This window comes from Dipodascopsis tothii, assembly GCF_038497935.1.
Source record: "Dipodascopsis tothii strain CBS 759.85 unplaced genomic scaffold V1510scaffold_38, whole genome shotgun sequence".
In the NCBI taxonomy this organism is placed as follows: domain Eukaryota; kingdom Fungi; phylum Ascomycota; class Lipomycetes; order Lipomycetales; family Lipomycetaceae; genus Neoaidaea; species Neoaidaea tothii.
Genome location: NW_027118022.1, coordinates 44742 through 68447, shown reverse-complemented (window position 1 = coordinate 68447; position 23706 = coordinate 44742). Strand labels below are relative to the sequence as shown.

Below are 23706 nucleotides of genomic sequence, written 5' to 3'. Positions count from 1 at the left end.
TGCTTTTTATTGTATCAAATACCCAGTTCTTCTTCAACTGAGAAAGAATCTCATGGCAATCCTTGCTATTAATTGTTAGTTGTTACATCAATGTTGTTAATAGAACTTACTAGTATTCGCACTCAGCTTCGAAGAACTCAGCAAGATCAGCCAGTGCCTCTTCCTCAGCATCTCGGATGCTGTTCATCTTCCGTACAACATCCTCTCCGGCGTCTTCGTATTTTGTGCGTTGTGCGCGCACTTCCTCTTCGGTTCTAGAATCTTCATGCTTAAGTCTCTGGACCTTCGCCAGAGCGGCATCGTAGGCCAGTCTTCTAGATTCAAGTCTTTTCCGTGATGACTTGTGGTTAGTATGCACATGTTGCTCCATCTTACTTGGAAGTCACGGAACTGGGCTAAGGACTTTTCTGTTCCTGCCAAAAAGGTCTCATTAATCCGGTCGACATAGTTCTCTTGCACACGGGCAAGCTTCTGGTTTGCGTTGCCCAACCGAAGAAGAGCCTGTCCATATGTTGACTCCGGAACAAACTCGTTGCCAAAAACTGACATTGTTTGACCGAGGATGTCAGTCGGTGTTGTCTTCTCTTTCTCTTCGAATTCGCGACGCTTTGCTAGATTCCGAACATAGCCTGACAGAGCCTGGTGTAGCTTGTCTGTTCCGTTAAAGCGCATAGATATTTCGTATTCCAGCTCTTTAAATTCCTCCGACTCTTGGGTCTTCTGTTCCTGGCCCAATTTCTCGGAGGTCCACCGCTTAAAGCGGTCTATTTTTTTGGTCATCATCTTGAATTTCCGTAGCTCCTTCCTGAACCAAAGCAACTAGAGTTTCACCGCTGTTCGACGGTGGTGAGCTCCTGTCGTCTGGTTATCTCGAATATGAAAAAAAATGGGCCGAGTGTCGAAAGGGATCCGCAAGTAGATTTGAAGGTAGGAGATGAAATATGGAAACCGAAACAAACAAAACAAAAATAAATTAATATAGCGATTTAAACTCTAAAATGGCAAGACCAGAAAATAAATGCTAATTTATATAAGCAGAAGTGGATAAAGCTGCTCTCTGGTCGTCTTATTTCTCTCTATAAATGCGTATACACACCAGAATAAAACTCTTGAAATACGAAAATCGTACCGGGGGGGGGCTGAGTGAATAAATGTATTTATCTTAGGACTACACATGTGTGTGGATTCCGCTGTGCTTGGTGGTTAGATTGTACGATAAACATACTTTACGGCACGCTTAAACTCCTCATAGGGCGTGTATCTTGAGACGGCTTATGTCTATAAGGGAGAAGTAGGAACTGTGGGTATGAGCGTGTCTCGCTATGTTGATAGATGCTTGGCCTTAAGTCTTTTTAATCCCTTTTAACAAACACAGGCTAGTAAATTCCATATGGGGAAAGGTGTTAATGGTTCTAGCAGGATTCTAAAGGATAACAACCTTTGAAGGTGTTCCTTTAAAAGTACAAAATGCATATTCTCATGTTGTCATTTCTGCAAAGGGTACTACTTGACCTACTCTGGGATTACTTTAATTTTAGTACCGCAAGTCAGTACAGTGTATAAAGCATATTTCAAACATGGTCAACCGATATGCAAGGTCCTGAGGAGGCTCCAGCAGCGATGCTATGAGCAGGTAGAGGATAGGACTTAAGGAATCACGAAGTACGCCTTATTAATCGATTACACATTTGCTATTAAGGAGCTTCCGAAAAACATGACCTTAAAACTGTGGATCTTTAAGACGTTGAGGTACGTTAAGTTGGCCTAAAGATAATGAAAGTACGAGTGGGGCACCCCGGTAAGTCACGTGATTAATGTTATCTATGATAAGAGCTAATAAGATCCTTAGGATTAACAATCTACATGTCATCTCCAAGGTCGACGAGCACGGGAAATCACAGATTAGCGAGCACACCTGTTCTTGCAGACGATGATCTTTTGTCAGTTTGTGGACTAATTGATCTCGTTTCGTTTCGGAAGTTCCTAGTCGAAGATCAATGACGCTAGAAAGAACGAATGTGCTGTACACAAAGCGTAGTCACTGAGGATGAAAGTCTCAAACTGAGAAATACACGAGTAGTAATGAATAGATCTAAAGTCACGTTCTAGAGTATTTGATTCCCGTCTCTTTAAGTTGCTATTTGGAATCACATGCTCCAGAATTGAACGCCCGTCATCCTATTTGGCGTCTATGCTATAACGTTCGAGCTCGGAAGACCCATAATAATTTCCTTCAGGGACCCTGAATTGTCTGTTTGTGCCCATTCTTGATCATCTTCTTCATCTTCCTCACTGTAGTTGTAGTTGGACATCGAGTCATTTTCACCGTGACCAAAGTCTTCTCGTTCATCGTATCCGGAGGGAAATCCCTCAATTGGATCGTCCTCCGCACCGGTATCAACATCAGATGTCGCTGTCTTGCTACGAAGTCCTGGCCGACGGCTGACACGCCCTGATGCAGTGGTATATCCTCGGTTCGAGCCGGCAGATCCATTGTTTTTGCCATGATCATCTCGATAGCTATCGTCGTCAAGAAGATAGTTCGCATCAGCAGATGCAACGCCGTCGTTTCTGTAATCGATTCTTCTCCCTCGGGTCCGCCCTTCGTAGAGACCAACGCTACCCGCACCTAGCCCCTGAGCTTCCAATAGTTTCCTCCGCTGTTCTTTGTGATCTCTCTTCAGACGCCGAAGCTCGCTTTCCTCCAACGTTATACAGAGCCGACTAAGCTCATTTTTCAGCTTCGCCTCTTGGGCATGCCATATGTCTATGCGCGACTTCGTCCTTTTGTCAATTCTAAGATGGTTGACGCTGCTGTTGCTCTTGGCTTTGGTGATGACAAGGACATTGCGCTCGTTGTCGGTCTCTGGCAATCTCGGTTCAGTTCCGGTGCTATATTCGGGCGATGTTGCGTGTGCATCAGTGTGAATATTGCCCTGGAAGGGGCTTATGGAGTCTGATTTTTCTTCTCTCTTCAAAGCAGTCTCTGTGCGAAGCTCTGTACTTTCACCATCCGATAGCTTACTCGCGAATATAGATAATTCGCTTGCAGTAGTAGCAACACAGTCCCAGTCCTCCCAAAGCTCAGAAAACTTGCCATTACCATCTGAGGGCAATTTCCACTTCATTATTTGTCGACATATGCGAAAACGTGTGTCATCTGTGCCCTGTATCAAGTGATACCTTCTTCGAAGTTTGTCTTCTCCGATTGGTTTGACAGAGAGAAAGCAATTGCTGTCATCTCCATCTCTGTTTCCGACGTAAGCTTCTGCTACCACCGACTTAATTTGTTCCGAAGAACCCAGTGCCCAATATACCAGGCTTTTGAGTATCGATAGCTTTAGTCAGTAATAACTTCGGATCATACTCACTTTATACTTCAATTCCAGCATTTTAAATGAGATACCCCCTGAAAGTGGATTTATCCCTCTCCAGTCCTCTGGTATTTCAGAGATGTGCACATTTATTACTTCCTCCATGGCACGACCGAATCTTCCAACTCTAAACGTTAGATGAGGTGCTGTAAACAGACTTACTCTACTGGTTTCTTCCTATTAAGAGTTTGGCTCAACAACCGGCAGATAAACGCCTCCACACTGTACGGCATATCACTGGAAATCAGTGCTTGCTCTAGATCCTGGGGACCAAACGACGGAAGGTCAGAGTAAAGGTGCTCAAAGCTATTCCGAAACAGAACAATGAACACTGAAATTCAGTTAATATCCTTTGGCTAAAATATTATTACCTATATCTGACGAATTCAGATCGTCGACTACACCGTCAGTAGAAGCGTATACGCGATCTAAGGAATAGTCGTATTCCTTGTCTTCTTTTCCTAGAAGATTGTCGAAAGGCTGCATTGATGCCTTGTCTCTGAGCTCATCATGCAGTGAGATCAATGTACTGTTTTTCGCGATTACTTTCTGTTTTTTACTGGTCGAATCAGTAGCCTTTGAAGTATTCTTTCGTTTACGCATAGCTGCGTCTCTTGTGATCAGAGGTGCATTTACTGTAGTTTGCTGACCACGGTAATCTCCAGGTGAGCAGTCACTTTTCTCATCCACTGGCGGCCTGTAATTATCACCCGCTAATTTTGGGGTAAGTCTCAGTTTTGTCTGTTTCTTCCTTCCTTTAACATCATCTAACGTATCAGACTTGAGGTCATAAGTTGGCGATAGTTGCCAGTCCTCAAGAGAAGTCGTCGTGTTTTTGTTCCTCTTTCGAGTTGTACCACCATTAATAGAAAACTGCTTGTAAGCTCTATTTCTGGCGGCTTCAGTCAAATGTTTTGAAACAGAATCAAAAAATTTTATATCGTTCTCCTCATTGTAAATATGTAGACCGTCAATCACGTTCAGCAGGTCTTCAGGAGGAGGTGACAATGTCGAGATCCCGCTGCTATCGGAATCATAGCTCGCCATTGCTGGAACTTGCAGGTTTTGGGTGTCTGCTGGCAGCTAGCGATTGTAGGCCAAATGTCCTTCAGCGATTGAAGACGTTTGCCGATTGCCAACGCGGTTTAATACTGCGGTCCGCGTGCTCATTAATCCATAGAAGGGCCAAGATACAGCAAATCGGAAATTTTTAATGAGACAGATAGCTTTTAGGACACTTCTTTCGGTCTGTCGTTTGGATGTAACAGACGCGTCTTGATCACACTTAAGCTACTGATAAATAAACGAGCCTAACAAACACTTTTGAAGCAGAGGACACTTGACGTTGAAGTCTCGTCCCTTAAGTTTTGCTAGTAGAGTCCCAGGGTTTTGGGCTCTTAAGTGAATGAGGTTAAGTGGACAATGCATTTATTGTGCCAAACAAGTTTCAGCTATTTACTGGATATTGAAAGATTAAAATTCCTTTCTTCTCTATGAGGTTGCCCTCATCGAGCCGGCCATATACCTACGGACGAGTTTCGCTCTTCAGCTGTGTTGGATCACGTGACATTATTTCGTCATCAGTAGTCAGCTGCATTTGTTAAAAGGGTTGGTAGTCTCGGCGTCGAATTGGGAGCTAATACGCTCTGTAGCTATTAGCTTACGTTTATTTTGATTTTTTTCTATTTCAACTTCAACCTTGTTAACATAACTGCGTAGCTTTAGTGCTCTCTCTTGGTCAAATTATCGATATTTGCAACTTCGAACTCGGTTTGCTTGCGCATTACCTCCTGATACTACTTTATAGCTACCTACGTCACTTTAAAGCCACTATCAGGAGAGACAGACGGCCAACGAGAGGATTGCGTCTTTATTCGAAGGGCAGGCAATACCTAGTACAATGGACGAACCACTCATTCCTCCGTCGGACCCCCGTAAACAGCCAGCTACCGTCATCACAACACAGCTTGTTATCGCGTCGGCCCTAGGAACAACTGCGTTTTTATCCTTCTGTGTCTTGCGAACGCAGTGGGCCGGTCTCTATGCAGCTCGGACGTCACACCATGGTCAGTGTACTGTTTATCTATTGAGAGCATTAGTTAACATCTTGCACAGCTGGCCTCCCAGTACTGCCAAAAAGCTTTTTTGGATGGATACCTGCATTATACAATATAAAGGAAGAGCAAGTACTTGAGCATGCTGGTTTGGACGCCTTTGTGGTAAGTCATATCATACTGCGTACTGACTGTAGTTCCTTGGGTTCTTCAGCATGGCGATAAAGCTGATCGGGCTGTGCACTTTCTTTGCCGCTGCTGTCATAAGTCCTATAAGACTTCATTACACCGGTGACTACGATCAAGATTCGATAGTAACGGTCATTACAACGCCACACAGAAATTTCATATCACTGATAGGTATGGCGCCCCGTGAAGGTGATGGTTCAAACCCGGAGGAGTACGACACTTATCTTTGGTGTTATGTAGCATTTGTATACATTTTCACTTTCCTGACCGGCTTTTTTTTACTGCGGCAAACAAATCATATCGTGAAAGTACGTCAAAGTTATCTCGGTAGCCAAAACTCGATCACTGACAGGACCATCCGGCTGTCTGGTGTCCCCGAAGAGCTTCGACTACAAGGAGCTCTTAAAGAGCACATAGAATCACTGGGTATTGGCCAAGTCACATCGGTTACAATTTGCAAGCAATGGAGGGAACTTGACAAGCTGATGGACCGGAGACACAAGATGCTCACGAAAGTAGAAAGGGCATGGACTGAATATTTAGGGGATGACGGATCGAAGAGAAGTGCCAAAACGATACCAACAGTCAGCTCTTTGCCGCAGAGTCCTTCTATACATTTGACCAGCACCGGGGAGGACATTACAGCCAACGATAGTGCTATAAGCTCGGCCACACCTTTGTTATCAACGAACGTACAACCTATAAGCAGTATGCCACACGGTCACAGAGGTCGCAGACCGGTTGTTCGCACAGGATTGTTTGGATTGTTTGGGAAGCACGTCGACAAAATTGACTATTACACCGCTCGACTCGAGATAATTGATAAAAAAATCAAAATGGCACGACAAAGGGAATACAAAACAACTCCAGTTGCATTTGTAACAATGGATTCCGTGGCAAGTGCACAAATGGCCGCCCAGGCAGTCCTTGATCCACGGGCATACAGACTTATCGCTCATAATGCACCAGCACCTCATGATGTTATATGGCCGAATTTATACAAGTCGCGCTTTGAGAGATTCCTGCGAAAATGGGTGGTCACGATCATAATTGCTGTAGCAACTGTCGCCTTGGTGTTTCCAGTCGGCTCTCTAGCCGCTCTCCTGAACATGAAAACCATATCGAAGTTCTGGCCGGCTCTGGGTAGAGCCTTGGAATCATCGAAGCTGGCTTCGGCTCTAGTGACAGGATTTTTGCCGACTTTGTTATTTACGCTGATGAATGTTCTCGTTCCATTTCTTTATAATTGGCTTTCAGGACACCAAGGCTATATTTCCCATGGCGATCTAGAGTTGTCAGTCGTCGGGAAAAATTTTTTTTATATTTTTTTCAACTTGTTCTTGGTGTTCACAGTTGCAGGTACATTCAGCAATGTGTGGTCTTTACTAAAGGATACGACTCAAATAGCGACGCTTCTAGCACGCTCCTTAAGAGATCTGTCTTTGTTTTATATCGATCTGATCATTTTGCAGGGTATAGGTATGATTCCATTTCGACTTCTTGAATTCGGTGTCGTCTTCAAATACCCCTTTCTCAAGATATTTTCCAAAACACCGCGAGACTATTTCAACTTATACAAGCCCCCCAACTTCAATTACGGCTTCTTCTTACCACAGCCAATTCTTATTTTGATCATTTGCTTATGCTATAGTTGCATGTCCACAAAAATATTAAGTTTTGGGCTTATTTACTTCATTCTTGGCTATTTCACATTCAAGTATCAATTGTTATACTCTATGACACATCCTCAACATTCTACTGGGAAGTCGTGGCCTATGATTTTCTATAGAGTGTGTTTCGGTATGCTGATATTCCAACTGACCATGGCTGGTTCCCTAGTGCTGCAGCAAGCTTATTATCTCGCGGGCCTGCTTAGTCCTCTTCCAATAATCACAATGATCTTGATGTACAGCTTTTACGCCCATTACTTGCCACTATCTTACTTCATAGCTTTAAGGTCCATCAAACAGTCTCAGCAAAATGCACGACCCTCTACTAGGACATTGGACGAGGAACGCGAACGAAATCAAATCTATATTAATCCTAACCTTGTCTGTCCTTTGGAATCTCCATGGCTTGCGGATAGGAACGGCCAACTCATAAATGTGAACTTGGAACAATAACTAGTTTATCTGTTGTACACTATTTTACTTTTTCTGCCTTTCGAGAATGGACAATATTTGCATAATTTTGAGCGACGCATTCTCGTGTTTGCCGAGCGACCGCGCAACTAAGCCGTAACAGAACTCAAAAATATGGACGCGTTGCGTCGCGTATTTCTAATTTACCCTGTTCTACGCGCGACGATGTATAATTTGTGTTACTCCACCTTACACTTAATATAGATAGATCAAACCCGCTTATGGCCGGTCACGACGCCAGTTTGAACAGTTGCTAAGTCTCTATCCTAAACGTTTCTGTCGGATGCGTCAGTGGTAAAAACACTGATAATCACGGCGATGTTCATCAAACAGGTATGCACGATTCGATCTGACTCTGACCCATGAGTTGGCTATCCAGGGCTTCAAATCGTACAAGGATCAGACGGTTACCAGCCCTTTCAGCCCAGGGCATAACGTTATTGGTAATTGAATGGTCATTCTACATCTAACAAATCAGTTGGCAGAAATGGATCAGGCAAGAGCAACTTTTTTGCCGGTGAGTGTTTTAACATGTCGTACTCCAGATATGACCGAATGGAATATACTGATACGACCAGCTATTAGATTTGTCTTGAGCGACGCCTACACGCATATGAGTCGACAGGAACGCCAGGGTTTGCTTCATGAAGGATCGGGTACTGCGGTCATGAGTGCTTATGTCGAAATCGTATTCGACAACAGCGACAACAGATTTCCAGTATGTGAGTGCTCTAGGGTGTAGCTAATTAAAGACAGGAAAAGACGAAGTGATTCTGAGGCGTACTATTGGACTGAAGAAGGACGAGTATTCTCTAGACAGGAAAAGCGCTACGTGAGTACTGCCCGTCTCTAAAACTAACTGGAAGAAAGTCAGATGTGATGAATTTACTAGAAAGCGCTGGCTTCTCCAGATCTAATCCTTATTATATTGTTCCGCAGGGTCGTATAACAGCCTTGACGAATGCAAAAGATCCTGAGAGACTTGCTCTGCTGAAGGAGGTTGCAGGAACTCAAGTCTACGAACAGAGAAGAGCTGAGTCACTCAAAGTGATGGCCGATACAGCTGTCAAACGAGAGAAAATTGATGAACTTCTCAAATTCATCGAAGATAGACTTTCAGAGCTCGATGAAGAAAAGGAGGACCTTAAAGAGTATCAGGAGAGAGACCGCGAAAAAAAGTGCCTCGAGTATACAATTCTCGACCGCGAACTACAGGAGATAAACACAGTCCTGGATGATATCGACACTGAGCGGGCGAAAAACTCACATGACAACGATGACCGTCTGGGGGTATTTTCTGAGAGAGACCAGAGCATACAGGTATTTTTTGTACATGATTTATTACTGACGAAAGCGCTTAGAACAAGAAATAGCGGCGTTGAAACAGAAGGTCTCGTTTCTCAGGGTCGACCGTTCACAGCTCGATCAAGAGCGACACGAGATCATCAAAACAAAGGCACAGGCAGAATTGAAGCTCAAAGAATACGAAGATAACGAGAGCACCTTAGCGCAGTTTCTTTCTAAGCGCGAAGGCATGCTAGAGAGTGTACTCACGGAGATTTTTCAAAAGGAGGATGCTTTGAACAAGATATTACCTTCTTTTGAAGAGAAGAAAGAGCTGGAACAGCAAACCAAATCAGCGTGAGTTCCATTTCTGTCGAATATGGGGAACTAACGTTGGCAGTCTTACTGAGGCCGAAGAACATCAGCAGAGGCTGTATTCTAAACAGGGAAGAAATGCTCAATTTAAATCACGCTCGGACCGCGATCGATGGCTTCGAAATGAAGTCAACGACATCACGGCTGCTATCCGACAACGGGAGTATTCTCAGCAAGACATTCAAAGAGAGCTAGATGATATATCAAGTCAAGCAGACACCAATAAAGCCATGATCGCTGATATGCGAAGCAAACTAGAGACAACGCAATCTACGGTGGATGGCTTTTCAAAGCAACAGCAGGATCTGAAAAATAGCAGAGACGATCTTTTCGACGCGCGCAAAGAGCTGTGGCGTGAAGCAGCGAAATTAGACTCTATGACCGATAACGCTGTTGGGGAACTAGAAAAGGCTGAACGGCGTCTAGGGAATACTATGGATAGATGGCAGAATGCAGGACTCCTGGCGGTTCGTCGCATTGCAAAGCAGTTGAACCTTACTGGAGTATATGGACCGCTTTGTGAGCTGTTTGAAGTGGATGACTTGTACAAGACAGCCGTGGAGGTAACAGCTGGGAACAGCCTCTTTCACGTTGTGGTGGACAACGATCAAACTGCAACGGTTGTAATGGACGTTCTTAATAGAGAGCGGTCTGGGAGAGTCACGTTCATGCCACTGAATCGTCTGCAAATCATGAACTTCGATTATCCGACGGGAGATGAAGCCATTCCTCTCATTCAAAAGCTGAAGTTTGAGTCGACGTATGAGAGGGCGATGCGTCATGTTTTCGGCAAAACTGCTATCTGTTACAACTTGGAATCGTGCGCACAATACGCTCGCTCACACCGGTTGAACTGCATTACGTTACAGGGTGATCAAGCAGACAAAAAGGGTGTGCTCACAGGGGGATATCATGATAACCGAAAGTCGCGAATAGACGCAGTCCGAGCGGTTTCGAAATGGCGGGACGTTGTCGAGGATCTTACCTTGAAGTCTGCGGACGTCAAGCGTGCTCTCGAAGTTCGTGATCAAGAAATAACGCGAGTCATAGGCGACATCAACAAAGCGGATTTGCATCGCCAGCAGCTGTTACAGAGTTTAGGAACTTTACGGGACAGTCTCAGATCAAAGGTTATTGAAGAAGGAAGTTTGCAGGAAGCCATTAATTCTAAGGTAGGTCGAGTAGATGGCTAGCACACTGACGTCAAAGCGGCGACTTCTAGATAATGCAAGCTCAAACCTGAAATCTTTGAGTGAACAGCTTACTGCATTGGAACAGGAATTGGCCTCTCCGTTCGATAAAAGCCTCAACAGTGACGAGCTAGAGCGTCTCCATGCCCTGGCTCAAGAAATACAGTCCTTACGTATTGAACATGGTAAACTATCTATAGAGCGTACGGAGTTGGAGCAGCAAAAAACACTACTTGAAATTGATATATATCAAAACTTGCATGTGAGAAGAGACCAATTGAGATCCGAGCTATTAGAGCGCGATGCGACTGTGTCCGACGACCGGGAGACTCTCGCAAGTTCATTACAGCAGCTTCTTACACGAGGTGTAAACCTGGAGCAAAGATTGCTCGACCTGGACTCAGAGCTTGAAGAGATCGAAACAGAGTTACAGAGTAAGGACGCAGAAAGAAACAAGCTGCAATCGCTACAAATGGAAGAGGCAAAATCGATAGAACGCCAGAGGAAGAGTCTCGAGCGAGGGATGGCCAAGCGTGGACGGTTGATTCAAAGAAAAGATGAAATCAATCGTAAGATACGCGACATTGGTGTTTTGCCCGACGATGCGTTTGGCAAGTACACAAGGATGAAGTCTGACAGTGTAAGAAATCGGTCTCTGAGCTATCTAATGAATAGGTGTTATCGAAGCTACAAAAGGTGACTGAGGATCTGAAAAAATACAGCCATGTCAATAAGAAAGCATTCGAGCAGTACAATAATTTTACAAAACAGCGCGACACTCTCCTGACTAGACGCGAAGAGCTTGATTCTTCTCAGTCATCTATTGAGGAGATGATCAATGTTCTGGATCAACGCAAAGATGAAGCGATCGAACGCACATTCCGGCAGGTTTCGAGGGGATTCTCGAAAATATTTGAGCGTCTTGTTCCGATGGGTACTGGACGACTAATCATGCAGCGAAGATCCGATAATGGCGATTTCTTGAATGATACTGATGATGAGGACAACCGGAGAAACAATGTCGAAAACTACGTCGGTGTTGCTATAAGCGTATCATTCAACAGCAGGAATGATGAACAGCTTCGAATAGAGCAACTGTCGGGTGGTCAAAAATCGCTGTGTGCACTAGCACTTATTTTTGCTATCCAGCAATGCGACCCTGCCCCATTCTATCTCTTCGATGAGATCGATGCAAACTTGGACGCTCAGTATCGAACTGCTGTTGCAGGCATGATCCAAGAACTTTCGAAGGAGGACGGTCAATTTATCTGCACAACATTTAGAAACGAGATGATTTACACTGCCGATAAATTTTATGGGGTTCTGTTCAACAACAAAATTTCGTCTGTAGCCTCAATCACTCGTGAAGACGCCTTGAATTTTGTGGAGGGCCAGGCCCCGCAATAGTCCACAGGTTGTCTCAACTACGTCTATAGCAGTCAGTGCACTTGTCATACAGATCTCGTTTTCGGGAAGGTGAATGAGGTCTGATTAGGCTATGAATTTGATTACCAAAATATATAGTAAAAATATGTTGCTGTGAACAAATTAAATATATTTGAAAATAACACAGCCAGACAATCCAAACTTATCAACCGTAGTTCAACCATTCCGTTACAATGAGACAGGACAGCTATTATCCTAAACTGTCCATTTTATATTACTAACACTATGTCTGCAAAGAGATCCACACCACATGGTATAACACCTGGTTCCAAAGACGACATGTAGTACAAAAGCCACGCCCATTAAAAATAATAATGCTCACAAAAAAGTTAATACTATAAATCAAAATATCGAATCCGCGTAATCGCTAAACAAATCGAAATGAAAAGTCATGGTGGATGTGTGTAAAACAAAAAAAAACAAGAGGTGCGAGACCAGCCAGAACATTATTGCTCGATCGGACGGAGAAATTCAGCTAATGAGAACTGCCATGTAGTAGACTGCTGAATGGAGTTTTTACATATGAGAGCATTTATGAGCTGTGATAGTCACTACGACTCGATACTCATGATATTATGTCAGGAACTGTAACCCGAAGACGATGACTCTGGAAGGGTCAGCTTGGCGCCATTGCAATATACATACACTCGGAAGCTTAGGGATGACCACAGCCAGGCAAGCCAGGCAATTTAATATAAACATGGAAATGTCATAATGGGTGTAGTGTGTCGATATCAAGAAACTATTGTGTTAGTTGATCAATCTGGAAACCGGATCTTACAGCCCAATCGGCACTCCTAGTAAGAACTTCTTGGTAGGAGTATACTGATCTCCGTTATCTATTTGTTCCCACATATTCAAGTTGTCGTATGCGCCAGCATTGAATTCAAAGGGAATTCCTGTCACGTAATGGAACATGAGATATGAACCCTGTTTCATTAGTCAGAACTAGATCGAGTATACGAACCGCAACATAGGATATATTGGTTAAAGTCCAGCTGAGCTCCTGGGAAACTCCCGGTAACAGGTCGTAAAATATTTTCAACGACGCTATGAGGACAAAATGGATGGCCCAGGCACCTGGTCACGTCAGCCATCTTTTCTCCAGTCGTATGCTGTGTTAAGAGTAGTTCGATACTTTCAAAGGTCTAGCCACTGTTTAAAATCTGTCTTGCAAGGCAGGCATCATTGGATGACTTCCTCAGAGACAGATTCTATTACAGTATCCACGAGATTAAACCAGTAAATCAAGAGCTACACGCAAAGATCACGAAAGTTCCTACCTTTGTTATTGACCCAGTTTGCGTTTATATTTGGCAGTGACGCCTGGTCGATCTGTTCCTCGATAGTCTCCGGTTGCACATGCGATATTATGCTCGACGAGCGACGACGGGTTTCCGTCTTAGAAACGCCAGTGGAAGACATGATGGATGAACAGTCGAATTTTTAAAAGGTCTCAGGATAGGACAGCTGCACAAACACCAAAGTAAACAGAAACTGCTACAAAGAAGAGCAGGTACTGTCGTGCCTTGTCGTGGCAAAAAGTAGGTAGTCTTGGCTAGCTGAAGGGTAGAAAGCAGTTCACTGATATTCTGTTATGAGCTGTGTGAGTAGCAGTTGGAAAGGCAAGACATAAGAACTCACTGACGATGAGAGAATAAAGATGTAGTGCCTCCTCAATGGAGCTTGGGAATGATATTATGTGAGCTGTTTGTGATCGGGCTCCCCAGCGCCTTCTACATAAGTACAGAAAAACTCGATTTTAAAGCATTAAATACGTAGAATATCAGACCTTACCGCAAATAATGTGATTGATATTATATTCAAAATTAGAAATCAATCGACCTCTCGAAAAAGCTAGTAATTGCGTATATGGCATATACGTCATGACCATGTTTCTCGATTCAGCTATTTGATGGCACACCTGACTGACCTCGTCAGCATTTTGGTCCAACAGTGCTATACTTGCAGACACAAACCCGAACGGCTTGATTCTTACGTCACGACTCTCGTTTCATGCCGGCACATATGCAAGACTGGATAAGCGATCCTGCAAACTTCAGTCTGAGAAGCTCGCCCAGGTCATCGTGGTAGCTAGATATCTCTGTTAGTCACGTGACACAGGAGCGGAAGGTTTGAAAATTCTTGAAATACCTTTTGAGCAAATGTCGGCTTCGGATTAGAAGCCGTTGCACCTACAAGACTGGCCCGACTATACACTCTACATGGACTCCGTACAAGAAAGTAAAAATTAAGGCTTGAAATTCACGGATTCCAGCCAGAGATTTTTGTTGTCCAGCGCGTTCAAGATGGAATCAGACGAGCAATCAGAGCTCATGGCTGTGAAGCTGATAACCCAGGAGCACGGCATTCAACGCGAGAATGAAGAACTCGTTGAAATGGTAAGAGAAGTATGAAAACATACTAAAGGCAGCGTGGAGATGGTCGTTATTTTGGACGCATTGAAGATAATCATGACCCCATATGCATGAACTGCCACGAGCCTGGCCACATCGCTAGTGAGTGTCGTATGATCTTGGTATGTACTCCTATATTTCTTTTTAATAATCATAGTGTCAAACGTGCGGCGAGAAAGACGATCATACAACAGCTAGATGTCCAAAGACTTTACGGTGTAATAACTGCAATAAGCTTGGCCATGATCGATCGCAATGCAACGAAACGAAGAGAGACATTTACTGCTCGAGGTGTCGTTCTACGAGACATGCATACGAGAATTGTCCTTCCGTATGGAGATGCTACTCGCTTTCTCACAAGCCACTGAAAGAAGTCCAGACTTTGTACTGCTATAACTGCGCGCGATCTGGCCATTACGGAGATGACTGCAATGCACCGAGACTCATGAATATGCGCAAAGGAGATGACTCAGCGTTCTGTCGCGCCAACCTTCCACAGGACTGCAAAATTGACCAGAGACTGCTCAACACCAAAGCGTCTCGGCGCTCTTTCAAGTCCTCGCCGAAGACACAGAGCGCTGGACGCCGCAGCCAGGATGGACGACACAATCAAGACGCCAACAGAAAACGGAACTTTGAAGCCGAAACAGCATCTTCACCCCGTAATTATCATAATTTGAGCGATGACGATGATGCAGACTATTATCGCCCTTCAGATCACTCATATCGACGGGAACGAAGATCCCCCGACAGCCGCTACGATCGCGTTCAGGATGAAAAGCTGCAACGACCATCTACAAAGCGTTTTGGGGGCTCTAATGGCTACCAGGATGGGTACAAGGACCGACATAGCTCGAGAGATTTGGATCGCGAGGCTCAGCGGGAGCGAGACCGAGAAGAGACTCGATCGGGGAACAACAAGAGACGGAAGCGTGAGAACCAAGATGGCAAGCGCGGTGCGTCATCATTTGCGTCATTTTTACCTTCCAAAGGCGATGCCCAGTCGAACGAATTGTTGCAAACGCAAATCAACTCTGGCTACGGACACGGAAAACCGACGAACGCTCCTCCTCCGACCACGTCAGGATTCATCAGCCTCAGTTCGCCAGAACACGAAAAGGAATCAAAATCGAAAAATAGCTCTAATCTTTTGGCACCTCCCTCTGCTCCCCGTGATTATTTAGATCCATTCCCTAGGGGGCGTGACAGACCTTTCTCTGAAAGTACTGGATCAGAATCAAGAAATCAAAATGGTAACTCCCGCCAAAGATTCAAAGACAAACTTGCGGCTATACCGAGGCATGGCAAGAAAGCTTGGAAGAAATTTCGTAATGAGAAATAGCCGTAACGCTTTCTGATGAGAGTTTGTACGATAGATATACTAGTATCAATAGATGTCTAAGCATAGACAAAATAAACTGGCATTAAAGTTGACTGTCTACTGAAGCGGTTCCTGGAAATTTTGATTCTAGGTCTGGGGTCGCATACTCCATCTGTTAATTAAGTTATCTATTAAAGAACTTGTAGAGATGCAACGAGACGCACAAATGGAGACCGTACTTATAACTTAATAGCATGTGCTCGAATGCTGTCGATTCTATCGGAGCTGGCCGGTCATTAAAAATTAAAATGGGCAGCGGACCTCTCATGCACACTAATTTCCCATTAACTATGCGTAGATATACTACAGCAATCTGATTTCCCGACACTTATTTGTGCAATCGACAATGCATCTGCTTTATCTATGTGTCGTGTCCAGACTGTAGAAGTCCTCGGCGCTCGAATACTGGGTGCTCTAGAACCGAAGTCTATTTTCAGCGCAAAGCTGTAGCAGACCCCATACCCGGATCCATTGGTCTTCTATAAAGCAAGTTTCGATGGCATTCGCCGGTCTAGGCCGGGTGATTAAGAGGTACAAGGCACTTCTGTACCATTGGCCGTCCAGGGATTTGAACCACTTCTGACGAAGTCTGTTGGGAGGCCGGACAATCACATTAGATAATGCATTAAACGCCACTGCAAGCCACGTCTACCATAATGATACAAGTATATAGTTGGCGAGCGGGGCAATTGTGGTCACACTGCCACTGCCGATTTCTGCTCTTCCTGAACTTTGAACTTTGGACCTCTTGTCTTGAGGATGTCGGAGTGTTTCGTATTTGCTTATTCAGCCAATGAGGGCACTTCAAATTATTGTATTTCTCGGCGATAGTGTAAGCTGTAAATGGAAATATTCCCTACCGTCATTCAGACGACTCACTGTACTCCGATAACTGACTAAATATATGGTTTTTTGCAAAGTCAAAACGCAGTCCACGAGATTACGATTTGCTATACTTCCAGATGAACTTCAGCAATGAACAAGCGTAGTATTCCCCGAGAATAGATATACATTGTCCTCTCGCAAAGCAGAAGTCAGTGCCAAAAGCAACAAAACATACAGCTGTCACGCGGGTCAGAAAGCATTGCCAGGCTCTATACAGGACTTGATGAAATGATTAGCTTTCAGCTATCTATGTTAATGGAAATGTATCACTGTGCTACTGCAAAGTAGCAGTACTACCTCCTCATGCTATGTACAATAGAGCTTTCAGATGTTGCAGGCGCAGGTTATCGTATCGGTACAGAGAACACCACGTCGATACCTTTGTCAATCTGCAGCTGCTGATAGCTCCTGCACTATTTCCGAAATGATCTCTCATGTGTATCGTTTCTGATGTGTAACTGTTTTGATTTGCCCATTACTCGGATCTAGTGTGCTGGCTGCTTCAATTATTGCACTTGCTGAGAAGTCAAATGCTAAAAGTCTTTCGGCTACGGTGAAGGCCTCCGCCGGAAGCTTTCCCCTGCAGGCCCGCAAAAATATTTACATCAGCTGACGCATTGCGGCGTTGGTGGCTGTTCCTCTCAAGGCCAGTTCCCAGCCTCGCTGCATCTCGTGCAAATTCCGCGACAATGGGAGTGAAAGCTCCACATACTTGGATGCTATCACTTGTTTTGGTCATCTCATCCTTTCTTTCTCAAGCGCACCTAGTTTCGGCGTAAGTACGACAACGTTTTTTTTGTCAAGCTGGATGGATGTAAACGATATCGAAGAGAAAGGCAGTTGTCATCAGCTAGTCCATAACACGTTAATATTGTTTTCGGGTTGTCTTCTTTGTAGGGTTCAATCCCAATATACCTAGTGCACACGTCTAGACATCTAGTTCTGAGTACAATTATAGTTTTCGCACTTTCCTTTTTGGTACATATTTTATCTCTCACTTCTTAGGTCCCCATCTTTCTTGTCTCATGTCCTTAGACTTTTGCACTTATTCCCTCGTATTCCTAGTCATTCCTCTCCCCTGCTACCTTTTTATATCATAATCTTCCCGCGCTTTTCATTTTGATTTTTCTCTTTACCCCCGTCTTCTACAAAAACACTCTCAAAATGTCTAGCACTGTTGTCTCTAAGTCCGGTAACGTATGTGAAAATATCTCGAATACAAGTGTCCCATGAGCTACTATTTTCTTTGTGCTCGTTGAGTTCTCGGTGTGGTCACGAAGCAATTGGCATTGCAAAAGGGCTGAACTGAGTCCAATTGGTTTATGGGCTCTGGAGAGCACGCAAATGCGATGAAGTAGTCAATTGCTTGGCCTTTGGATGCTTGAAGGATTTAGTTTATTACGGCTCGCTGACTTTCTTAGCTCGCCCGGTATCTGTCTCTGCCTACCAATGGCAAGATCATTGCCGAGTACGTCTGGATTGATGGTGCCAACGGCCTGAGATCCAAGGCTAGAGTAAGTTTTTCGAGTATTTTGGCGCAATGGTTTCTGTTCAACACGAGCGTACCTGATAGTATGAAAAAATCTGTTTGATCTTCCCTTCAATACCACCGCAGATAATTCCCAAGATTTCTGAAGAATTTTTTTGTGGTGTTTCTCTTCATCGGCAGATTTGGTGTTCCTGATTGTGCACTCGTCACTCTATATGAAATTACTTCGTGTTGAATAATACTGAAGTGTGATTGGGTGTACAAATCGCTTGAACTTTTTCTTTTTCTCATCTATCATGTGACCTAGCGCTATGACGTTTTATTATAAGTACTGACATATCCAGACCCTTGATGCTAAGGTTACCGATGTCTCGGAGCTCCCTGAGTGGAACTTTGATGGCTCTTCCACTGAGCAGGCTCCTGGTCACGACTCCGATGTGTACCTGAGACCTGCTGCTTTCTTCCCTGACCCGTTCCGCCGTGGCGACCACATCATTGTTATGTGCGAGACCTGGAACTCGGATGGTACTCCCAACAAGAGAAACCACCGCTTTGCTGCCAACAAGTTGTTCGAGGCTCACGCTGATGCTGAGATCTGGTTCGGCATTGAGCAGGAGTACACTCTTTTCGACGAGTTCGGAAACGTTTACGGCTGGCCTAAGGGAGGTTTCCCTGGTCCCCAGGGTCCTTACTACTGTGGTGTTGGTACCGGCAAGGTCTACGCGCGTGACGTTATCGAGGCTCACTACTTCGCTTGCCTGTATGCTGGAATCAATATCTCTGGCATCAACGCTGAGGTCATGCCTTCCCAGTGGGAGTTCCAGGTTGGACCCAGCCTTGGTATCTCCATGGGCGATCAGCTGTGGATGGCCAGATTCTTCCTCGAGCGCATTGCTGAGGACTTCGGCATTAAGGTCTCCTTCCACCCCAAGCCTCTCCAGGGTGACTGGAACGGCGCTGGCTGCCACACTAACGTCTCGACCGCTGAGATGCGTGAGCCTGGCGGAATGAAGGCCATTGAGGCTGCTATCGAGAAGCTTTCGACTCGCCACGCGGAGCACATTGCCCTTTACGGCGAGGACAATGACATGCGTCTCACGGGCAAGCACGAGACTGCCTCGATTGCGAAGTTCTCGTACGGTGTTGCCAACCGTGGCTGCTCGGTCCGTATTCCTCGCTCAGTCGCTGCCGCTGGCTACGGATACTTCGAGGACCGTCGTCCTGCCTCCAACATTGACCCCTACCTTGTCACTGGTATCATGGTCGAGACCGTTTGCGGCAAGATTGAGGGTGTTGACATGTACGCTGAGGGCCACCGCGAGTAAACACTTCTTTCAAATAGTTCTTAGTAATGTCTGTGACGAATTTCTCCTGGAAAGTTGACTTCCGGTCCAATCTAATGCGCTGGCTATGTAATTGACCAAAACACAATATACATCATATATTAAAATTTATTTGTAGATAAAAATACTATTGACTAGTAGTGCGAAGACCGGGTAACCGTCTATGATATTTTTGTAGGCGAGGCAGCAGCTCAATAGACAACAAGTTTTAACACAGAATGTCTTTCGCAATTGCTAACCGATGGTTGACATCTACTCACAGGACGAGTTACAGGCGTGTATACCTAGCCTTGAGCTCTGATCCTGTAGATTGCGTTTCACCGAAGGGCTTACCAGTTAAAGTAGCTACTTTACACACAACTGCACAATGTTCCGCAGGTCACAATAAATGGTCGAAAATCAAACACAGCAAAGCTGCTAATGACCAACTACAAAATACGCTGATAGTCAAGATGACCTCTGCTATCGCGGTGGCAGCCAAGGGTAAGTCTCTGGCTGAGTCTTATTGTTTGAGGTTTTTAACAGCCAATAGCTGCTGGACCCGATCCCAACAACAACATCCGACTAGCAACAGCAATAGAGGCCGCGAAGAGAGGTTCGTATTTCGCGCGGACTAACTTCTGATACAGCCAATATCCCGAAGAAAAACATTGAGAGCGCGATTAACAGAGGGGCTGGAATCGGTGCGGAAACAAGCAAACCTTTGGAGAATGTGGTTTATGAAGGCGTGGGTCCGGGCGGTGTGTCCTTTGTTGTGTAAGCAGTCTTTTATTTGCGTGTCTGATATTTAGCGAAGCACTCACAGACAATAAGGCTCGCACAATAGCGAAGATCCGACACGAGTTCACGCGTTTCAATGGAACTTTGACACCGACTCTGTTTCTGTTTAACCGCAAAGGGAGAGTGTTCATAAGTAAGAAGAAGGACACTACGGAACCCGTAGAATTCGACTCGATATTTGAAAACGCAATTGAAGCATCGGCAGAAGATTTGTTCGAATCAGAGCGCGCTACAGGCACTGGTCTAGTCAGCGGTTATGACATCATCATGGAGCCTGCCAATACAGCAAGGCTGGCACAGACAATGAAGGAGCATGGATACGTCATTGAAGAAATGGAGATTGAATATTTAGCTAATCCTGATACTGCCGTCTGCCTGGATGACATCGTGTCGTCCGACGCAGTCAGCAAGCTAGTTGACAGTCTTCAGGAAGTTGAGGATGTGACCGGAGTGTACACCAACGTCAAATAATCCATGAACTAGTCATTTTAAAGAGCATCAACCTTAGATTGGGTTTGTAAACTGTACATAGATCTATTAAAGAAAATTACCAGTAGTTTTCATTCTACCAAGTTTAATGTACATGTTGAAAATGAAGCGCCATGTAGAACTCATGATAAAAACAAAGCACCGGACAAAAATAGCTAAATATATGTGAAACCATGCAAAATACTCGTTAAACTCCAATCGATTAAGCCAAGTGAGAAACAAATGAGTTGCCAAGTGTAAGGACACTTCAAAAGCAGAATGGGAAGCATAAGAAAAATCGTTCGAAGTACTGCACGACTGTTTTGATCAATATTCCAGGGCGCCTACGTCCATATTCCAGTAAGAGCCCGACATATCGGCGTTCTCGCGCCGTTGAGAAAACATCTGTTGCGAAGTGATATTGCAATTTTCCCCGATATTATAATTCCGTGGGTTGTTTTGGGGCTGTAGATTTTGAAATGATTCTGATTGCTCGAAGTCCGCATCATCCACATCTGAGCCAGATACGGTGTAGCCGGGGTCACGGATGTGGCTATAGAGATCATTCGTCGTCTGGTTTCGATTTAGACGTTGACTCCGAAGATGATTATTGGAGCTGATTATATCTCCCTCATCAACGTCATCGTCGATACCTCCATCTATTTCATCATCCTCACCGTCGGACTGCGGCTGGTACAACATAGTCGTGGGTCCCATGTCATCGTTCAGATCCTCATTTAGGTCCTCAACCACACGATACATATTATTAGGCAGACGACTTCGGATATCCAAGTGCTGATTAACATCGTTTTGTGCGTCGATGCTAAACTCATCAGTACTTGACCTCTCAAATGAGGTCTGGCGTATAGCTCGGTTAACAAATTCGGGATTTGAGACACTTTGCTTCAGACGGCGGTGTTTCAGTCCTTGTGGGTAACTATGAGGTTCGAGAGTGGTTGAGCGCGCTCCATTTGAAGGCATTTCTAAGTCACGATTTTCGTTTCTAGGTCGAATCGCTAAACTAGATGGCGTGCTTATTTCATTCGAGCCGTAGTATGAATAAGGTTGTGAGTTTGTAATCGACATCGAAGAAGTCGAGTGCTTTAGGTTATAAGAACTGTGTGGCTGTTTGGTGCCTGGCCCACTGTAGGTCTGAACCAACTGGCTTCTAGCAAAGGGTACTGTACTTGCGGACAGCTTTTCATGAATTTTGCGATGCTGAGCGAGATTATCAGAACGCGAGAAACTTTTGTGGCATATTAGACAGCTGTACGGTTTTTCTCGTGTGTGCGTCCGTACATGTCTAGTTCGTTAGAGCATTGATAACAGTATCTTACCTCTTGAGATGCTCCAAACGTTTGAAGAGTCGACCGCACGAAGGAATTGGGCAGGTGTGATTCTTACTGCTGAATGAGGATACAGATGCACCACTATCGGAGCATTCGGCTCGCAGGTTCGACTTAGACTTTTTGTATTTCAACGATTGCTGCAAGGAGGAGAGCGAAGAAGAACTCATAGGTCTGTTCGCCATTCCGTGTCCGCCATTTTCAATACCAGAGGTGTCCGACAAAGAGACGTTTCGCATGGAAGGAGAGTTTGCATCAAAATCAACCGCCTCGTAGGTCTCGTCTTCTGCATTTGACCAATACGGATCTAAGCTTAATTCTGTTGCAATAGAATCATGCTCTTCGTTGAACCTCTGCGAATGTGCCAATTGATCACCTCTCAGAGATTGACTACCTGACTGGTGGTCGGCTCTTCTAGTTGATGACTGCTTCATGGTTGTATTCGATTCGGCTCTGGCGTAATAAAATCCGTTGTTTTGACGCTCAGAATCCCGTTTTAGATTAGTCTTAGCTTTGAGTTGTTCAGTGATTGCTCTTGGAGGAGGGTTTGAACTAGTACTTTCGTAATATGCAGTAGAATTTGGGCCACTCGAGTTATGTTGAGAGGACATAGGCATTGATCCATGGCTATTTGCAATATCCGGAGGTCTTGAGAGCGAGCTTGAGCCAGATTTGGCAGCAGTTACGAGAGAGCGACGACGACGTTGCTTGTATGCAGGTGAACCACTAATAACACCAGCGGACCCAACTGAGCCCATAAGATTTCTGGAGACCATGAAAGGATTGACTGCAACATTAGCAGAGTAAACATCCATAGAATTGATATTTGGAGCTTGTGTACTGCCGTGAACAGCTTGCTGGTTTTCATACTGCGTGCACGAAGGTGAGCTTTCTACTCTCAGCCCTGAGAGGTCACGGCCAAAAGGCTGTCTGCTTGCAATAACCCCCGCAAACTCAGTATCGTTATTTTGATAGTATCCAGAGCCTCCATATCTTTGGTCCATTAATAGCGAATGCTGTGTGTCTGGTGTCATTGGCTCATAAGCAACATTTCTTGTGTCTATTAGCTCGTCCATCACAGAAGAAACGTACGAAGGCGCTGGGGATGCTTCGTAATTATGAGATCTGTCGGCAACGGTGACTCTATGAGCCAGATTCATAGCCATCGATGATTGCGCCTTCAAACGAGGTGCGACAAATTGCGTGGCCGTTCTCATGTCCGTAGAAACGAAGGCTGGAGCACCCGCCGGGAAAGAGTCACTATACTCATTGAAATCGTCGGTAGTCAGACTGGCCAAGTCGACATTGGGGGCTGAGCTCCCCAAGACCATAGAGGGCCTTGCCTGATGTCCCCTGTGGGCGACTTGCGAATCTGCAAGAGTATCAGATCTAGGTACTGTCACTGCGTATCCTTCACCGATTGCCAGAAGCTTAGAGTCGTCAAATTCGTCTTTGACTGGCTGGCTTCCTCTATAAAGGGCGTTTGAGCGCATGTTCATGTGTACCGTGCCATATGAATCAGACATTTGCTCAGCCAGCAGTGC

General features: G+C 44.9%; 8 protein-coding genes across 8 annotated transcripts; 5 read left to right on the top strand and 3 right to left on the bottom strand.

Moving 5' to 3' along the window:
- Window position 1: 1 nt before the first annotated feature.
- Window positions 2-780, bottom strand: V1510DRAFT_347318 (uncharacterized protein; the record flags this gene model as incomplete). Its single annotated transcript, XM_066930827.1, has 3 exons — window positions 2-65; window positions 111-340; window positions 376-780. Coding segments are annotated over 3 exons (699 nt in total), but the record flags the coding sequence as incomplete, so codon positions are not given.
- Window positions 781-2189: 1409 nt separating this feature from the next.
- On the bottom strand, window positions 2190-3700 carry V1510DRAFT_369953 (uncharacterized protein; the record flags this gene model as incomplete). The annotated part of the gene is made up of 4 exons (XM_066931416.1): window positions 2190-2767; window positions 3065-3338; window positions 3372-3501; window positions 3537-3700. Coding segments are annotated over 4 exons (1146 nt in total), but the record flags the coding sequence as incomplete, so codon positions are not given.
- Window positions 3701-5015: 1315 nt separating this feature from the next.
- Window positions 5016-7980, top strand: V1510DRAFT_382952 (uncharacterized protein). The gene is made up of 3 exons (XM_066931667.1): window positions 5016-5440; window positions 5490-5593; window positions 5626-7980. The coding sequence occupies exons 1-3, from the start codon at window positions 5275-5277 to the stop codon at window positions 7738-7740; spliced, it is 2385 nt and encodes a 794-aa protein (XP_066786920.1). The 5' UTR covers window positions 5016-5274; the 3' UTR covers window positions 7741-7980.
- V1510DRAFT_422700 (RecF/RecN/SMC) lies at window positions 7966-12179 on the top strand. The gene is made up of 10 exons (XM_066934836.1): window positions 7966-8091; window positions 8126-8201; window positions 8237-8275; window positions 8337-8476; window positions 8511-8590; window positions 8625-9078; window positions 9113-9399; window positions 9443-10589; window positions 10627-11247; window positions 11283-12179. The coding sequence occupies exons 1-10, from the start codon at window positions 8077-8079 to the stop codon at window positions 12012-12014; spliced, it is 3591 nt and encodes a 1196-aa protein (XP_066786919.1). The 5' UTR covers window positions 7966-8076; the 3' UTR covers window positions 12015-12179.
- Window positions 12180-12618: 439 nt separating this feature from the next.
- V1510DRAFT_369857 (ORMDL family-domain-containing protein) lies at window positions 12619-13478 on the bottom strand (the record flags this gene model as incomplete). Its single annotated transcript, XM_066931407.1, has 5 exons — window positions 12619-12660; window positions 12699-12795; window positions 12835-12983; window positions 13021-13133; window positions 13337-13478. 5 exons carry the CDS (start codon window positions 13476-13478, stop codon window positions 12619-12621), a joined length of 543 nt encoding a protein of 180 aa, XP_066786918.1.
- A 1009-nt stretch (window positions 13479-14487) lies between these two features.
- On the top strand, window positions 14488-14969 carry V1510DRAFT_357200 (uncharacterized protein; the record flags this gene model as incomplete). The annotated part of the gene is made up of 2 exons (XM_066930899.1): window positions 14488-14592; window positions 14628-14969. Coding segments are annotated over 2 exons (447 nt in total), but the record flags the coding sequence as incomplete, so codon positions are not given.
- Window positions 14970-17820: 2851 nt separating this feature from the next.
- V1510DRAFT_422686 (uncharacterized protein) lies at window positions 17821-19759 on the top strand. The gene is made up of 3 exons (XM_066934835.1): window positions 17821-17933; window positions 18158-18250; window positions 18570-19759. Exons 1-3 carry the CDS (start codon window positions 17901-17903, stop codon window positions 19548-19550), a joined length of 1107 nt encoding a protein of 368 aa, XP_066786916.1. The 5' UTR covers window positions 17821-17900; the 3' UTR covers window positions 19551-19759.
- A 15-nt stretch (window positions 19760-19774) lies between these two features.
- On the top strand, window positions 19775-20945 carry V1510DRAFT_422681 (transcriptional regulator TACO1-like protein). Its single transcript, XM_066934834.1, has 4 exons — window positions 19775-20051; window positions 20101-20163; window positions 20198-20324; window positions 20360-20945. Exons 1-4 carry the CDS (start codon window positions 19787-19789, stop codon window positions 20817-20819), a joined length of 915 nt encoding a protein of 304 aa, XP_066786915.1. The 5' UTR covers window positions 19775-19786; the 3' UTR covers window positions 20820-20945.
- Window positions 20946-23706: the final 2761 nt, after the last annotated feature.

Coding starts and splice junctions, on each gene's coding strand:
- V1510DRAFT_382952 (XM_066931667.1), top strand. CDS start 5,275: ATGGACGAACCACTCATTCCTCCGTCGGACCCCCGTAAACAGCCAGCT. Junction 5,441..5,489: donor AGCTCGGACGTCACACCATG/GTCAGTGTACTG, acceptor CATCTTGCACAG/CTGGCCTCCCAGTACTGCCA. Junction 5,594..5,625: donor CTGGTTTGGACGCCTTTGTG/GTAAGTCATATC, acceptor TACTGACTGTAG/TTCCTTGGGTTCTTCAGCAT.
- V1510DRAFT_422700 (XM_066934836.1), top strand. Junction 9,400..9,442: donor GAACAGCAAACCAAATCAGC/GTGAGTTCCATT, acceptor TAACGTTGGCAG/TCTTACTGAGGCCGAAGAAC. Junction 10,590..10,626: donor AGGAAGCCATTAATTCTAAG/GTAGGTCGAGTA, acceptor CTGACGTCAAAG/CGGCGACTTCTAGATAATGC.
- V1510DRAFT_422686 (XM_066934835.1), top strand. CDS start 17,901: ATGTCTAGCACTGTTGTCTCTAAGTCCGGTAAC. Junction 17,934..18,157: donor TTGTCTCTAAGTCCGGTAAC/GTATGTGAAAAT, acceptor TGACTTTCTTAG/CTCGCCCGGTATCTGTCTCT. Junction 18,251..18,569: donor GCCTGAGATCCAAGGCTAGA/GTAAGTTTTTCG, acceptor TGACATATCCAG/ACCCTTGATGCTAAGGTTAC.
- V1510DRAFT_422681 (XM_066934834.1), top strand. CDS start 19,787: ATGTCTTTCGCAATTGCTAACCGATGGTTGACATCTACTCACAGGACG. Junction 20,164..20,197: donor AATAGAGGCCGCGAAGAGAG/GTTCGTATTTCG, acceptor CTTCTGATACAG/CCAATATCCCGAAGAAAAAC. Junction 20,325..20,359: donor GGCGGTGTGTCCTTTGTTGT/GTAAGCAGTCTT, acceptor TCTGATATTTAG/CGAAGCACTCACAGACAATA.